Genomic DNA, 18,592 nt, shown 5'->3' with positions numbered 1-18,592 from the left:
TGTCATTGTGTGTACTTAGGGTGAAGGGACAAGGGAGCCCTAGTGAGAATGCAGATCCTGGCACCTAAGAGGCAGCTAACCATCACTCTGTCTTAGCTCAGCCTAGTGAGTGGTACATCTGTGTGTGTCTGACTATGGAGTCATTTCTGACTCCATATATTTTGTACTGCATATTCAGTTACATTTTCAAGGATGTTCAGTACTAGCCTATCTCCTAACTGGAGCATATTACTTCAGATTATAGTACATATCAATCCATCCTTCCATCCATCCATCCAATGCTGTTAAGTCACATCTGACTCCTATAGTGATCCCATGAACAGTCATCACCATTCCCCAAGTTTACTGTGCAAGTAAGGAATGGAAGTAGACTGCTAGGTCCTTCTTTCACAGCACAAACCGATGGACAATTTACAACTGCCAGTGCATATACTGCATTTCTTAGAGATGTGAAAGGAAACCGCAATACCTAGAGAAAATCCACATGAACACAGGGAGTACATGCAGTCCCAACAAAAAAGGCACCCAGCCAAAAACTGAAAGACACAGACTCCAATTTTGAGGTGACAATACTTCTCTCTACAACACTTTGCCACCACTCTGCAATAAATACCAAACACATATAAAGCCATTTAAAGAGACAGATATGATTAGCATGTTAATAGAAAATAATGACATATTCATCAACTGTCTAGCAGACTGGACACAATTTCCATGTGTTTGGAGTTACATACAGTGTCAAATAATTTAAAGAACTTGAGGTAAACACCATTTAAGATGTTAGTATCATTTAGTTGGGTACAGATGTACGTGACTACTTTAAGAAGGGCTGTATCAGTTCTATAGCAGGGTCAGAAAATATCACGCGAGTATGAGATAATGTTTATTAAATACTGGAGGAATTGTATATGGATGTACTTCTTATTCACTTTAGAAAGAGGGGGATGACAGAATAACAAACGTACAGTGGTGCACTAATATTAATGAGCCAGCTTTATGAAGAAACATAGGAAGTGCATGCTTATTAGTATGGAGATGAGGGACCAGCTGATGCTGCAGAGATATTCAAGAATGCTGGTAGGAGTTCACCATTTACAACAATGCTGAATTTCAGATTGTTTAGGAACTTGACTACTAGTGCACAGTGGGTAATGTGTACACAATAAAACTGCTGGATATATGATGAGAAGGAATACTTTAGACAGCATTAGTGTTGTTACTTAGACTTCTAAAAAATCATGAATGTGCTTGACAAACAGGGTTGCAATTTCAGAATCCTTAAGGCAAGGAGAGGGTTAATGGGTTGAGCTATGGCCCGGATGAAGAAGGTGGCCAATGCTCCTCTAAATTTTCTTGAGATTGTTGTTAAACTGTTGCCGTTGATTCTGATGATAACGTGTTCTGCTATCACAGGTTCACACAGGTTCACAGGTTCATACTAGGCTATCTGCCCTAGGGTATTTATAAGCCTAGCCAGAATGTGTTTGGCTTTCGCCACCCATTTTAAATTTATTTTGCTATGCCCTTTTTCGAGGTTAGTATACTGTGCCTCTGTCTAAAGTGATACCCGGGGTAAACCTACGATCTCCCATCCACTCATCAAGATACCTCTTGAAGAGGGTCAATGAGGGACTCTGCCTAACCTGGACTGGGATTTTATTCCAGAGTGAAGAGAGCCTCTGGGTTATGAATCTGTCCCTCCAGCATGTCCTATTTATTTCAGTGCTGAGATCAAGAATGACAAAGTCAGTTTTAGAAGTATAATCCATGGTCAACAGACGATCTCCTTTGGACATCACTGACTTTATTGCAGGTATAATCCATGATATTGCAGTAAGATCTAACATACATTCTCAAAGATTTCTGTGCTATTTATTGTTTTCCTGTACTTGCTTAGAGTTTTAAGTTGCATTTTTCCACTGCAGTAAGGACTGTTGTTCTGCATTTGTACTACTCTAAATACACTTTCATATACTGTTTTCAGTGCTTTTTGTGATTCCCTAACACTCGGGCTCCAAACCAGACATTTTATACTAAAGAGTAAAAAGTAACAGTTTCTGGAGGTTCAAAATCACAAAAAGAATTGAGTACACCAAAAAAATATCCACCAGCAAATTCTTTATTGAGCTATTTTGTCTGCTTGTAACTTCAGACTTCTTCAGAATGTTTTATACCAAGAATGTTAAAGTCTGTACTCTTATGGCAGAAGAGGGCTGATTTCGCCTATATGAGCTGGGAACTGCTGGTGGAAAGCTTATTATGTGCTTATCTGCTTGGCCTGTGGGCATACCTAGTTTAAAACTTGCTTTTTTCTGCTTGTGTACAAGCCTTGCATTTGTCCGAGTCTTGGCTCAGTTATCCAGAGCTTCTAATTGTTTGGTGCCACTGCCAGAGAGTTTGAAAGATTTTGCTTCCATCTGTAGCCATCTTAGGCAAGAAAAATAAGATCAGGTATTATTTTGCACTTATATTGCTTGTTTCCATTGCACTCTTAACGATTTATGTGCTATTTATTGCTTTTCATGCACTTGCTTGGAGTTTTACCTAGTTTAAATCTTGCTTTTTATCTGCTTGTATATAAGCCTCATGTTTGCCTGACACTGCTCTTCAGGCAGCGGCAGTTAGTGGTGCGCTATGTAAATGTAATCACTATAAGTTGTGTTTTCCCTACAAAAACTACCTCTGAAAATTTCCACATTCCCCTGCTACTCAAGAAGTAACTAATCTGCATGCTGAGCAGTATTGCCGTATTTAGCTAGCTCTAGATTACATTATTACAGCACTCAGAACTATCACTGCTCAAAGTGCAACTGGTCTGTACACTAGGCAGCATCGCTGGTTAGGTTACCTGCAGATTACACTAAGTAAGCATGCATCCCTCATCCACTTACAAAGGACCAGACACACAGACTCACATATGCAAAGGTGCTCACAGGTAACTTACCCAAACCTCAAAGGCTTCTCAGATGCAGTCCTCAGAAACTACTTATGCACACACACAAGACAAGTCCCACCCAACACATAAAACCACATCTCACTGTGTCTCAACTACCATGTTGATAAAGTGTAACACCATACAACTCAATATTTTGGTCACAGGAGACACCATTGTGAGATACACTGATGTCATTCTCACTAGGCTGTATAAGGAGAAGGTTACAGTTAGTTGCCTGTCAGGATATGCCAGATCATGCAAGCACTCGGGTCACTAAATCCCAAGTACCAGTATGACTTAGTCATAGTCCATGTTGGCAGAAATGACCTGAGATATACCTCCCTGGAATATATGAAGAGAGACATGACTGAGCTCTCAGAATGTGGGTCACAGGCAGGTATGAGCCTAGCATTGAGCAGCATTCTATAGTCTCCAAGGATAATGCCATAATACCAACAGAAACCAGTTGACTTTAATAATTGGCTTAGCTACTGGTGTCATTCCAAAGTGGTCTAATATTTGTCAACTTGGGAAAACATGACTGATATGCCATGATGCTTTGCCACAGATGGTCTTCACCTGTCACCACTAGGCTTTTGGATATTGGCCAAAACATCTTCCACCCCCTATAGTGTCTTTTGTTCAGCATTGCCAAACAGACAAACCTTCCAACATAGCAAAGTCTACTCAGGATAAGCTAAAGGTATTATTGCTCAATGCTAGGAGTCCAACAAGAAACTACACTCCATGGAAGTACTCCTCACCCTGGCAAAAGCTAATGTCTGTTCAGTTAATGAAACTTGGTTCAAAGCCACAGAAAGCACCCTGGCAGTGAATGGCTATAATGTCATTCACACATTCTGATCACCCACTGCACATGAAAAGGAAAAAGGTGGAGGTGTATTCATCTACATAAAGGATAAGCACACTTCAAGACTGATCAAACAATATGACATGCTTGATCTACATGCCCAACTAACAAAAGGAAAAATCCATTACCACGTGCATACTAGCTACAGGTCCCCCATCATGAACAAGGAAACCCACAAGTCATACCTGAATTTACTAGAATCACTTAATGTTTGGCCCAGTACCATACTGACGGGTGATTTCAACTACCCCTCCATTAACTGGGTCTGCACTCCCACTATGGATAAAAATATCCTAGACCTGGTACTCATAAATATGGGAGAGTGCTGCACTCCCGCCCAAGTGTGATGTCCTTACTGGTTAGATCAGATTGCAAAGTGGTCTCCCTTGAAATAAAATAAAACTAGAACCCTCACCTAACCCCAAAACCCTTAAGAACCTTTCTAAGTCAAACTACTCTTATCAAGTGACTACATAGCTAGTTTCCAAGCTCCCCCAAACCCAGAAAACTGAGAAGCCTATGCAGAGGCATACACAAAAGCCCTGTATGACCAGAGTAAACAACTGCATAGAAATAGCAGTACCAGACCAAAATAAGCTTAGGACAAGCTACAAAAACAAGTCACCCTGGTGGAGCCCTGGTATAAATATGTTGTACAACAAAAGAAAGAAAATTCTGTCTAGAAGTATGGGAGAATGTGCACAACAGAGCAAAAACTCCTTGATTAGTCTAAATAAGCATATCAGAAAGCTAGCAAAGTCTTCAAAAGAAAAATCTGAGGCAAAAATAGTGTCCCATACTGAGGATTACCATAAAGCTTTTTCAGTTATGTCATCAGCAATCTTAATGGCAACAACCGACAATGTGTGGAATTATCTGTAGATGGTATCACCTATACTCAGCAAGAAGATATATATCCAATCCAGTCTTCGCTCCTGTTCAAAAAAAGAACTGAAAAAATAACTAGCCAACTCTCCCTCCTGCAACTGCCACCACCCCACCTAATCTGCTACTACCACACCAGAACTATTCCCTTCATACATTATATATACTTACAATCCTGTGAATCCATAGCTACACCACAGAGCACTCTTAAAAACTAAACTTTCCTCCCAACTTTGCCCCCCCCCATTGCACTTCTTATTTCCCTGGCCACCACAACTCTTTCTTCTCTCCACTCTATCTATAACCGATACAACTACCACTCTTTCCTGTTCTCTGTCTCTTCAATTATTCTTCACTCTTCTCTACAATCTACTTATTATTATTCTATTTTGTTCCACCAACTCTACCTCTATCATCTTGTTGTTATACATGCACAAAATGCATACTCATAATGATTTCTACAAGGCATTAATGTTGTTACTCACGTCTCTTTATCTTGCCCTTTTTAATGTTCCTAAACCTGCAATGTAACTTGGTATGGTTATGATATATATGTACTATATTTTGGCATCATCTGTTTTATCATGTGTTTTTGAAGCTGTGTCGATACTTTTAATGATTATCTACAAGGCATTGATGTTGTTACTCACATGTCATTTTATTTTCCCCTTTTTTATGTTTTTAAACTTACAATGTAACTTGGTTTTGTTATGATATATGTATATTATTTTTGTCATCATCTTTTTTATCTTGTGTTTGTGAAGCTTTGTCGATACTTTTAATGATTATCTACAAGGCATTAATGTTGTTACTCACATGCCATTTTATCTTGCCTTTTTTATGTTTTTAAACTTGCAATGTAACTTGGTTTTATGATATATGTGTATTATTTTTTGTCATCATCTTTTTTATCGTGTGTTTGTGGAGCTTTTCTCCTCAGGTCTCCAATGAAAATGGGCCCCCAGCCCAGTGGACTAATGTGGTTAACAAAGGACAAATAAATTAAAAAAAATATAGCAAATCTACTGACCGATAAATTCAGCTCAAATTTCACCTCACCATTACCTCTGGTTACCTCCAAGAAACACCCTCTACCATTCCTCTACCAGTTATCATCAAAGAAGAGGTCGCCACTGCACTCTCTAAAGCTAAAAACACAGTTTCTATGGGTCCTGGCAAAATCTCAGGATGACGCTTACATAGCTTGAAACAGGACCTATCAGGCCCAAAAGGACATCTGCTTAACTACAGCCTCTAGAATGGCTTTGTCCCTGTGGAGTGGAGGACAGCAACAGTCATCCCTCTGCATAAAGGGGGACCATCAACAGACCTGGGAAATTACAGACCCATAAGTTTGACTAGTCTTAGATCAAGGTCATGGAAGGAATAATCACAGACCTGATAAATAATGACATAGCAAACCTCTAAACACTGGACACAATCAAGTTTGGTCTTGTCAAGGGCAAGTCTTGCCTGCTCAGTCTGGTGGACTTCTTTGAGAAAGTCACTAGGGCCATGGAGCAAGGTAAAACAGTGCATACTGACTACTTTGACCTAGCTAAGGCATTTGACACAGTTCCCCACTTGGGTATCATAGATGAACTCACAAAACTGGGTATAAAGCCCCATGTCTCCAGATGGATAGCCAAATGGGTCACGGACAGGACACAGAGTGGTTGAATCAAGATCCAGCAACAGGCCATTTACTAGTGGTGTGCCATAGGGTTCATTGTTGGGACATCTCCTGTTCGGAATATACTTCTCTGAAGTAAAGGCTAATGAAGAAGGCCTTTGGCTGACTGAGTTTGCTGATGACTACAAGCTGGGGGCAATTATTGAATCCCCAGTTATGTAGTTATCCTTCAGAAGGGTATGGCTCAGACAAATGATTGGTGTCAGAGCTATGACCTAAACTACATGCAATAAAATACATAATCATATCCTTTGGGAAGTCAAATACCCCTGTAGATTACAACATTAACAGCATACCCATAAGAGTGGACTCAGAGGTGAGAGATCTGGGTACGCAGACAGGTAGTAGCCTGAACTTTGACTGCCATGTGTCCACAGCAGTGAGAAAATCCTTCTAAGTGGCACAGCCTATAAGTAAAGGCATGGCATCCAGATCCAAGGAAGTTATAGTCCCACTGTACTCGGCCCTCATCAGACCAATAATCAAGTACAGTGCACCTTTCGGCATGTACTTGACCTGGCACCTACAACAGCTGGAGCAGCATCAAAGTTTCCTTACAAAAAAAAATACCGGGTGTAAACAACATGTCCAATGCAGAAATACTAAAAGCCCTATCCTTTTACTCTGTCTCCTACCAGCTATTAAGAAGTGATCTATACCTAACCTACAATGCACTCATAAATCCAGCCGTGATGGAACTTGACACATTCACAAGACAAACTGCATGAACTAGGGATCTAAACCTGGTCTGTGACATGAACAAAACATGCTGGAGAGATATATATGTGTCTCAGAGATTACCCCTTCTCTGGAACAGGCTTCCTAGTCCCCAAACCTTTTCAAATGCAGTTTAGATTAATGGACAGGGGAATCATTAATTCACTGCTGTCGCAGTACCCATATCCCCTATGAAGAGGCCCAGTCTGTAAAATACTCAAAGGCAAAGGCACAAACCAAAGCCATCCTCTAGCCCTTAAGGATAGAAAATTGGGTAACATTCGGTTAATAATGGCTAGGCTTGTAAGGGCTCTTAAGTAGTTATCCTAGCAATCTCCCATGAATCAATGTAAATGTGAACTTGTTAATATGGTTCAATTACTTTTACATAAATGTAAGTCTACCTATGTCACAAGTGGTAATTCTGTAAAAGTGTTTAAAAAAAGAAGCAGGGGGAGAAAACTGAATAAGACATAGTGTACAGAAATAAAAATGCTACAGGGTTTGAAACTAATGGGTAGAGGTCTTTCAAAGTCAAACCTAGCATGTGATGAGCATCACTGAATTAGCTTGTTAGTTGCTTAATGAGTGTCAGTATAAAAGTTTAATTTAGATAAATGATCTAGTGTTCAGTCGCTCTTCTTAAAGTATATAGTGCAAGAAATGGGAGGTTTACATGACCCAGGGAAAGTAACGTGCTTCCTAAAAGCACTGAATAATGCAGAGGGGTTACAGCATTTGACATCTTCCAGAGATTTCCTTTATTTTATCAGCTGGATGGACGGCTGATCAATTTCCAGTAATGAATGGGATTTTTAAAGTTGAGATGCATGCTTTTGCCAGAAAACTTAAAATGTCATTGCCTCATTGTTACTATTGAATGGCATCAGTGTGAGTGGTTGTGGATTTGCATGGCTACACTCTGCAGTTTAAACCTATAATTTTTATAAATGTGTGAATTTCCATTTCACTTGTGAATACACTGAAAGTGCTTCTTGTTGAGTTACATGGCTCTACCATCTGAAAATCCTTAAAGGGAGCTTCTTAATACTGTGAGTACCTGTGAATGAAACCTAGAACTGGTAATTGTTGCAGTAAGGTGGTGACCCTCAATCCTTTCTGAATACAAATGAAAAAAATTAAAAGACTGGTTTGGTGCTGTGTATGTTTTTCAGCTTTGGAATATTGTTTTACTATTGGAACAGCAATTCTATAGAGTATTTACACATTGGACAAGAATAAAAAAGCTACTATAATCACACAGTCACAGAAGAACAAGATGAACTCGAGCATCCTCAACCCTTCCCTCACGATAAAAAAAGAAATAAAAATAAAATATACCAGTCTGACTACACAAGAACTGTCAGTTAAGTGTATATAAAAGCTTCTGCAACTTAGGCCATATAAAAGTAACTCACAAATACAGTAAACCAAGAAAAACCTTGAATGGGTGCTAATTTTGTTGTTGGCACTAACTAGAACACCTTTTCCCTTTGTTTATATATGTATATGACTTTCTTGTAGCAGGTTTTCTTGTCTTCATTAATATGTCCTGCACCTTTACGATAAACAGGTGCCCAGAAAGTATTAAGACCCTATCATTCGGGTAGTGAGTATAAACTATTTGGGGTCGGGATGTATCAAACACAAATTATATTTACCCTTGCCCTTGTGACCTGCATTGTGGCTGAAAAGGCTTCATGATTACGACTATGCTTTGCCAAGAAGCAAATAATTAAATTAAAATTGCTTAACAAATGCACTTCAAGATCAACAGATTCCTTTGTAGATATAACATCCTATGTAAAAGCTGTGAAGGTTAAACAACAAAGGTATATTACAATATTGCAATATTTCATACAAATATTATGAGTATGCAAGAAAGACACTGACAGCCTTATATTCATTCTCTTACCGTTTCAACTTTGGAGGCACAAAATAAATCATTATTTGTGTTTCCAGAAAGAGTTGCAAATGGTGATACTGCTGTTGTTTTATTCTGGCAGTTTGTCAGGGCTGATAGGAAGCTAGTCTCATGATATGATTCTGCACCTGCAAAAGCTGATAAGATGTATTTGTCAGTACTTGTTGTTACAGCATCACAACAAAGCTTTTTGCCATTCTCAGACAGTTTACAGAACATTTCTAACCAAGCCACTGTGGCTTAGAAGAACATGGATCCAACAGTAGATTTAGTCACATATCTGTACTTGTTCATAATGTTTCATAAGTACATTACAAAAGCCTTTTAAATAACAGTAGACCACTTTTACTTGTCAAATGTTACATCCTTCAGATTCTAGCAGTGTCTCAAAAAATATTTTATTAGTTACTTGAATGGTAACTAATATTTGACTATCAAGCCTTCTGTTTAGAACTAGTATCACCCACATCTCCAATGATGTCTCTTTCAGTTTATTCCCTTCTTCAGTTTGAGATTCCACAGAAGTATCCTACTTTTCCTGTATTACTCAGGTCACTTCAACAGGTCTCAAACCCAGCTTCTTAAAATAAAATCTTCTAAGCTGATGAAGGAATGCTGACGTTGAGTCCATGAGCAGAAAATGATGCATATGTGATTTTGTGACATCTATATCAGTTTATTGAAGGTTCATTTCTGCAAACCTTCGTTTGTCGATCCTATTGCAGCAAAGGTTCACTTCAATGAACGACTTACCCAGGGAAAGGAACGAGTTGCCCAGCATTCTGAATGTCACACAAAGCACAGAATTTCAAGCCCACCAATGGGGGGGGGGGGGGTTCACCCTGCACCCCCCAACTATATATATATATATATATATATATATATATATATATATATATATATATACATCTAGGGTCTATATTATATCCTCGAACGCTTAAAAAAGCGAACGCTGATTGATCGAACTTATTTTCACGAAACTGCAAAATATCGAAGCAGCAGAAACTCAACTTTTTTCCTAGGGAACGAATTTTGTTGTCCGTTTCTGTTGCTTCAGTATTTTCAGTGTTATGGTGGAAAGTTACCGGTCGGATTCAGGTAAGTGTGCGATTGTGTGGATGTGAGTGTTAGGGTTAGGGCTCGGGTTTGGTGTGTGTGCGATTGAGTGGACATGAGGGTTAGGGCGGATTTAAGTGAGTTAGGGTTAGGGAGCGGGTGAGGTGAGTGTGTGATAGTGACGCACCTTAGGGTTAGGGTTTGAGTTAAGATAAGTGGGTAGTTAGTGGTGTGTGCATAGTTTAGTGTACGGTTAGGTATCAGATTTTAGGTGTATGTGTGTGGATTTCTGTTTGTTTGGTGTACTTGTGTTATGTGTATGTGTTTTGGATCAGCGATTTCTTTCCCTGGGAAAAAAATCGCTGATCTGACAGTTCGAGATTGTAAGCTTTCGCTTAAATCAGGTCAGTCAATCAGCATTCGCTTTTTTAAGCATTCGATGATATAATATAGACCCATATATATATATATATATATATATATATATATATATATATTCACACACACACACACACACACACACACATATATATATATATATACACACACACACACACACACACACACACACACACACATATATATATATATATATATATATATATATATATATACACACACCAACTCCGAGATTGCACTACAGTGGGGAAAATGGCAAATTTCTTATGAAGGCCAACTCATTCCTTTCCCTGGGTAAGTTGCTCATTGAAGTGAACATTTGTTGATGTGAACGTTCACTGTATTAGGGTCGATGAATGAAGGTTTGTGGAAATGAACCTTCGACAAAGTGATATAGACCCGGTTTTGAGGCAAACATTTGACAACATTAACAGAACACTGATGATCCAGAGGGAATATGAATGTAAGCAAATACCACTGTTGATGGTGGGCTTGATGCAGAGAAAACATTTGACAGCGTTAGCTGGGAGTTTATGAGCAGAACAATGGAAGCCTTTGCATTCCCTGTTACAATTAAAAGGTTGATTAGGAGGATATATGACGGAACGGAAGCGGAAATTAAAGTATGTTGGTTCTTCTCTGATAACTTCTACTTGAGCACAGGAACCAGGCAGGGGTGTCCTCTTTCCTTTTTGTTATTTGCACTAAATTTATAACCATTGGCAAAGAAAATAAGAGACTCAGACATTCAAGGATATAATTGGCATGGCAGTCAAGAAAAGCTGGCTCTGTTTGAAGATGATATTATTTTATACCTGATAAAACCAGAAAAGGGCATTTCAGTGTTGTGGAACACTTTGAGGCAGTTTCAAATATTTTCAGGATACAAAATTAATGAAGCTAAAACAAAGGCACTAGCTGTAAATTATGTACCCACACAAGAACTGGTTCAACAGTATCCATATTTATATGGACGTTAAAATGAAGTACTTAGGAGTATGGATTAAAAAGGATTCTGGTGTGGCAGCTTAGGATATGTGGGAAGAGACTAAAAAAATAATACAAAAGCTGAAAAAATGGAAGCTCTGTTATACGGATATGGATAGCAAGATACAAGCAGTCAAAATGTTTTTAGTCCCTTTAGTTTTATACATAGGTCAGGCATATTTTTATCAATCAGGAGAAGTTGTCGACAGCAATTAAAAAGCTGAAGGATTTTATCTGGGAGGGGAAGACAGCAAGAGTTAAGTGGGATGAGCTGATTCTTCCAATTGAACAAGGCAATTTGGGATTACCTGATTTGAAGGGGTGTTTCAGAGCTACACAGTTAAGGCACCTATAAATAGCACAGACAGAAACCTATAATTCAAGTGGAAAGGGATGATGATGAAACAGAGGGGAAGCTCAAGAAACAAGGAGAGACTTTGATTTTGGATGCAGTTCCTTTAGGAGAAAACCAATAACCATGCAGAAAATTATATTTATAAAATAGCAGAAAATATTCTAAGAGCTAAGCTAACACAGGAATGGAGAAAGGAGAGGACTGCAATTAGGGATGCCATCAACAGGCAAGAGGAAACTGGAATTTATTGGAGAAACCTGGTAAAAGAACCAATGTATTGGGAATAATTACACAGGGAAAGGTAATAGAATAGGAAGAGGCTAAGAATTTATTTGGATTGTGGGTTAGAGCTTGCCTTCCCTATCAAGGATTGCTATCAAAGTATAGGCACAGAGAAAGAAACAGGGGGATCCTAAGAGAAAGACCAGCACTGGTAGAACTTTTAGTAGAATCTAGAACAGAAGCTGCCATTTAAAAAGGAATAATTAGTAGAGCATGCAAAATATTGCACGATAACTATATGAATTAATCACAGGAGGTTAGAAAGGATTGGGAAGAGAGACTGTATAAGCAATTCACAAAAAACAATGGGGGATATATGTACGTCTCCAAATATGCAACAAAGTAAAAAGATTTAGGATCTTTGCTTGGAAGTGTGTATATAGATATTTTTATACCCCAAGTAGACTCCAAAGAAATTTTCCTCAGGTAAACAGCAAATGATGGAGGTGTGATGGGGAAGAAAGAGGTAACTGGGAAACATATTTTCTGGGAGTGTAATGAGTTGGCACACTTTAAAGATTCCCTGCAGATTTCTCTATCAGAGATACTGGGTGAGAAAATTGGTTTAACTAAAGACATGACTTTATTGAGTTATGATACAGAATTGGTATTCCTTAGACACAGTACTGCCTTGTTGAGTCTAATTATGGTAGCTGCAAAAAAGCAATTAACAGAAAATGGAAATTAAAGTCTACACTAACTTTACTAGAAGCAGCAAATGTAGTAACACAGATAAAACAACTGGTATTGGGATCTTTAGAAAAGGGTAGGAGTGAATTACATAGGAAAAATGTGAATTGTGAGAACAATACATGCAGAGGAGGAACAAGGATTAAAAGAAGGCAGAATCTGAATAAGTTATGTAATGTTTGACTGATAATGATTGGATGGATTATAAGTGATGTATAATGTTTGCAACTACAATTATGTCAACATAATTGGTGATATACAATGTTTGCAACTAAAATTATTGTCAATATGGTTTTGTTTCATTTATATAAATGTATGATTGCCTATGTCATATGTGATAATTTAATTAAAGTGGATTCTTGTTAAAAAAGAAAGTGATGCATAAATCGCTTATAAACAAAGGGATTATACCTAGACCTAGGGATGTCATTGTTTCACTATACTCAGGCCTCATTAGGCCAGTCATTGAATATAATATTCCCTGTAGCAGGTATCTGCCCAGACACATACAACTGGAATGCCCAAAGAGATACCTTACTAAAAGGATACAAACCCTAAATGACATGTTCTACATGGATTGGCTAAAAGCCCTGTCACTATACTTGGTATCCTATAGACTGCTAAAAGGTGACTTGTGTCTGGCATACAAGGCATCCTTTGACCCATTACTGATGGATCTACTACACATCAGGAAGTTGAATGGCATCAGAAATACTTGGTTTAGGGATCTAAATCTTTTCTGCAATGTCAACAGAGTAGTTTAGAGGGACAGGTATATTTCGCAGAGGACACCACTGCTGTGGAATAGACTCGCCATCCACATAAAACAAAATTCATCGCAATCCAGTTTGAAGTGCAACTTAGAACTATGGATGGAAAACAGAAAATGAACACCAGGACTGCCCCCTGTACTACCAATGGACAGATGCAGTCCTAAATGTTTCATCCCATGCACAAGTCCCTTCAAATTATCTACAGTATGATCCCAGTTATTCTCACTAGGGGCGATGTATAATTATCAACTATGGAATGGGTAAAGCCAATCTTTAACCAAATGGAATAGGTTATTTTGAGCACAAAAGGGGAAATTAGCTAGGCTTAAAATGGCCTACAAGGGCAGCTAGCCTAGCACTTACCTATGAACCTATGAGGAAGTGTATTAACAAATTCATACTGCTTTAGAAGTTCTCTCAGAAAACTGATGCACCTTCATCATCACAGCAATTAGAACCATATCCTTCCAAACCCCCCCCCTACTTTCAAATACAGTAAACTCTCGGTTAACCGGCAGCCATGGGGATTGGTAGATGCCAGATAACTGGGTTTCTGGTTGCTTGAGAGTTACTACTAAAAACAGGCCTAACTAATACTGTACCCTACACTATTTTTTGTTTGGTTTGACTTGTTCTTAGGTTGGGGAGAGAGGGAATTTATCCCTATCTTCCTTTCTAATACTCTAAAACTCAAAAAATGTAAGGTATGTTTTTTTTTGGGAGGGGCGGGGTGGGTGTCAAAGTGCAACACATGAAAAGTGCACTGTATTTCTTCAATTTTTTTTTCTAGTTGCTTGAGTTCCGATTAACTGAGAGTTTACTGTACTTAGATACCAACAATGAGACCTGTATTATCTTTCCTGTGGACACTGATTAAATCATGTGGATTGTGAGATCATACTTGACTTTTTGTACTGGCATCCTCATCATCTTATTAAGTGCTAGTTACTATTGTATTCAGATCTACAAATATTCCATTTCCTTCTCCAGAGGGAGGATAATCACTGTACTAAATTATGTATGCAGGTTTATTCCGGGAGTCCTATGCTTAAGGAAGAACTATGTATCACTGAGCACCTACCCCTACTGCAGATCATCAAGGACAATGAATCATTAGGGAGTTCATTATAGATATCACCTCCTGTCAGCAGATGAATGTTGACACAAAAAAACAGTTCTAGTCTCTCAGTCCACATCTAATCAATGGGACTCTATAATCATTGGCGATATGGAAGGATAGCCCTTACAGTGGAGAGAAATATCTCCTTAACTTTAGCACTTTTTCATCTACAAGTGGCAGGACAACAGGCTTTGTCAAAAATGACCATGCCAATCTGTCTGCAGGACTCTCAGAACGCCCATAAAATAGCCATGGAACCTTCTTATCTTACCAAGACAATTCACTGCAGAAATGGTAATGAGATCTTTATTTAAATTTCAGGTAGACAAAAGGGTGAGGCTGACTAAAGATAAGAGCCTACAATTTATAAGAGAAATTTAGAAAAAAGTTGTTAGCAAACAATTATCTTGGAAGCTGTTATTCCAAATAACAGCTCTAGCATTTTTACCTTTACTTGATACTCTTGTTAATTCAATGTTTTCAGATCAAAATTGTTTTTCACTATAGTTAGGGTTTGTTTTGATTGGACTATTACTCACATGAAAACGTCTATTATTTTCAATGTTAGTTTCTTTATAAACCTTGTTATATTTGAATAATTAATAGATATATGTGGTTTATTACCTTTTCTAACTCTTAATGTTCATAAATTAATAAAGGTAAAGGTTCATTATCTGTATGTCTAAAATGACATTAAAATAATTAAAAAGATAGTAATTAAAAAAATAAATCGCCTGCCCATTTCAGCTCTGTCCATGGACTGGAGGTCCAGGCTGTAGCAAAAAACATATTTGTGGTAGTCAAAGACAAAGCAGCACATATGCTCTAAACCGAATAATCCCAAAAGCAGGCAGCCAAAGCTGAAACTGTGATCACAGAATGAGCTTTAAAAGGCCCGGGTAATGGTTGTATAACCTAGATTACACATTGGGAAGGAATGACTCAGCCGTGAAGGAGCTGCTTGCTTACAGATAGTGCTAATTTGTCTACCTGTGACCAAATAAACACATTTCATTTCCTAATTTAATTTTTTTTCAGGAGAACATAATTAAAAGCTCTCACATATTCAGCCTGTTAGATAAATTGTCTCAGGTTTGACTTGGGAAGAAAGTATGCCAGAAGATGAATAAGAAATTAAAAGTGAATTCAGAAACAAATGAGTGAAAATGTTCTCCAGGCTGTAAAAGCTGAAACTAGAATTCTTGGAGAAGTATTGGTTACCAAGTATAACATCTTCCAAGAGAGGACATTTTAATTACAGATTGCCACAGGAGCTAGTGAAGACAACATCAGTGTTTTAACAAAACTGACATAGCAAAGAGGGTAATGCATTTTTATAGAAGGATTTGAATGAACCAAAAATCCAAAAAGATCCTCAAGAAAATTCAGTCACTGCAAATACTTTCTCCTGGACAAGATTGTGAAAAGGAAAATAAGAACACTACACAAGTGATCATGGAGAGTACAGGATGCCTAGCCACATACACATGGAAAGTAGAACTAGCTAATAGATAAATCCTTACAGAAGAATACAGCAGCACTGCATGGAGTAGGAGCAAAAAGCACTTCCAACTCAAGTTCAGCTCATATAAAAAGGGCTCATCCTTCATATCCCTCTCATATGGAAAGCTATTTCTATTTAGCATTGTAAATGGCTCAAGTACAAGAAGGCTTCCTTGCTGTTGTGAGGACCTTGTAAACCTTATCCAAGACTTCATATTCAGCCATGCCATGACTATTTTGTGGAAAAGACATGCAAGAAGCTTTAGGAATTTTGGAATCAAGGACATTCAGTTGCTGTTGGGCAAACAACTGCTGGGTCATTGAAAGTGGATGGTTGGTAGATAGGGATAAAATGGTTCTTGAAGAACTGGGGTCCAAAGCTGGTACTGCCAAATGTGAGTCAACAAGGATCACCTGAAAATGATCCTCTGAGCCAAAACGTTTGAATGAATGAAAGAGAAGAGCAGCCATAGACAAACCTCCATTCATCTAAGCAGATGCCTCAAGACTGGCTGAAGACTTGTATTTGATTTCTTTCTGTTAATGAAAAGAAATCTACTTGAGGAGTGCTCCAAAGAAGGGGTGTGTCCTGAATGTCCTGCTGAAGTAGCTACTATTTATATTTCAGAGCCCTGAAATGACAAATATAGTCTATGATGATGTTGGATACTTCAGGAATATTATACTACTTACAGTACCTTACATTAGCTTGATTGCAGAAGAAGAAGAAATAACCCTATGTAGTCTGCCTTTTGAAGTGCCTTAATATTCCACATTTTCTTCATTCCTACCATCCCACTTACCTTCATCCACTTGTTCCCTGCCCTTGTGAATGCCTTTGTGTATTTCCTCTCCTCTGCCCATTCCAGTAGCCAGTTCCAATGGGTATGCAATCCTATTTGTGAAAAAAATACTTTGGGAGATGTAGGAAGTAGCTAGCCATTACAGTCTGCTGCCTTTCTCTTCTCCCTTCCCTTGTGTCCTTCCTGCTCAGAATGATCACTTTACGTCTACCTGACAGGATCTTCTGCATCAGTATTATGTCTTATGGTATAAAATGAGAACTGCTCTAGCTATTCTAGCCTCAGATCATATTTCTTCCTTATACTAGGCTGGAAAAAAATCCTTTTATGGTGTCCTTCTAAACTATACTGTATCTTGCACAAGCAGCAGCATCTTGTTTCTTCCAATATTATGATTCTCATACATCTTCTGTTTTTTTATGAGAAGAACTCTACCCCCTTCTAGGGTCTCGTCATATTTCATCTTATATTAGGCTGGAAGAAACAATCAACTCATAGTCCAACACATAAGAACAACTTGTTTCTCTGTGTTTGCAGATACTGAACATTTCCATGGTGTTTCCACTTTAGGTTTGGGCAATACATATCACATGAGGGTGAAGAACTGATGGGCCTTCTCAAAGGATGACAATTTTTTAAGACGTTTTCTGCTAAGCTGGAAGCCACTGGCAAGTCTAGATGGCAAACATTAATGTATCATTGCCAGATTCATTACTGGTAATGTCGGACAAAAAGACATCCAGATAAGGGAAGATGAATTGCTATCCATAAAAGATAAGCTGCAACAGGAATAAGAAACCTGGAAATTACACATGGTGTAGACATGGGTTTATATTATAACAACGACTGATCAGCTGATTGAACGTTGTTATATCGACCCCTAAATCTTGAATACTCAAAACAGTGAACAACCAGAACAGCAATTTTTTTCCCAGGGAAAGAAATTGCTGTTCCCAGAAAAAAAAAAAACAAAACAAAACAAAAAAAAACAACACTAAACACTAAATAAAAAGGGGGGCTGTGCCCCCTCCACACCCCCTACTTAAATATACCAACTCCAAGATTGCACTACAGTGGAGGATATGGCACAACCCAGACGGCCGGCCCAGTGATTTCTTTCCCTGGGAAAAAAATCGCTGTTCCGGCCATTCGCTATTTTGCCGGTTCGACACTTAGTGTTCAAACTAACAGCGTTTGATCAACTGATCGTTCGCTGAACTAAAGTAGACCAGTGGACATTAGCTCAAAAACTCAGAAACTGACAGCTCTTCCCTTGAACTGGAAACCTCAGGAATTTTCTATTGAGTGTGAAATTCAATCTAGGGTCCAAGGACCTAGCTGGTGAGACAATTCCCTGCGGAAAATTTGGATGGGGACACATACCTGAAGTAAAATTCAGCTACAGATACATATGGCTATTGCAAATTCACTGTGGGCACAGAGCAGCATGCAGTATCATGCCAACAACTTCAACAACCAAATGTTGGGGAAAGGGGAAGTAATGTGTTATGCTTGGTGTATGGTACATGCTTATATAAGTATGCTGCAGTATGGTTGCTTTCTCATGGCCATATTTGGAGCATAAACATAATCTGCCCT

The 18,592-nt window shown here is 38.5% G+C and overlaps 1 protein-coding gene across 1 annotated transcript in view; it reads right to left on the bottom strand.

Moving 5' to 3' along the window:
- Nucleotides 1–18,592, bottom strand: part of LOC122794924 (probable ATP-dependent RNA helicase DDX60) — a 3,096,781-nt gene that overhangs the window by 393,825 nt on the left and 2,684,364 nt on the right. Inside the window, exon 35 of the mRNA XM_044063517.1 lies at nt 9,017–9,162. Within this exon, the coding sequence (XP_043919452.1) occupies nt 9,017–9,162 (146 nt within the window). The remainder of the gene's footprint in view (nt 1–9,016; nt 9,163–18,592) is intronic.

Source organism: Protopterus annectens, chromosome 2.part1, assembly GCF_019279795.1.
Source record: "Protopterus annectens isolate FY-2018-M chromosome 2.part1, PAN1.0, whole genome shotgun sequence".
Taxonomy (NCBI): domain Eukaryota; kingdom Metazoa; phylum Chordata; order Ceratodontiformes; family Protopteridae; genus Protopterus; species Protopterus annectens.
This window is presented reverse-complemented; position numbering and strand designations above follow the sequence as displayed.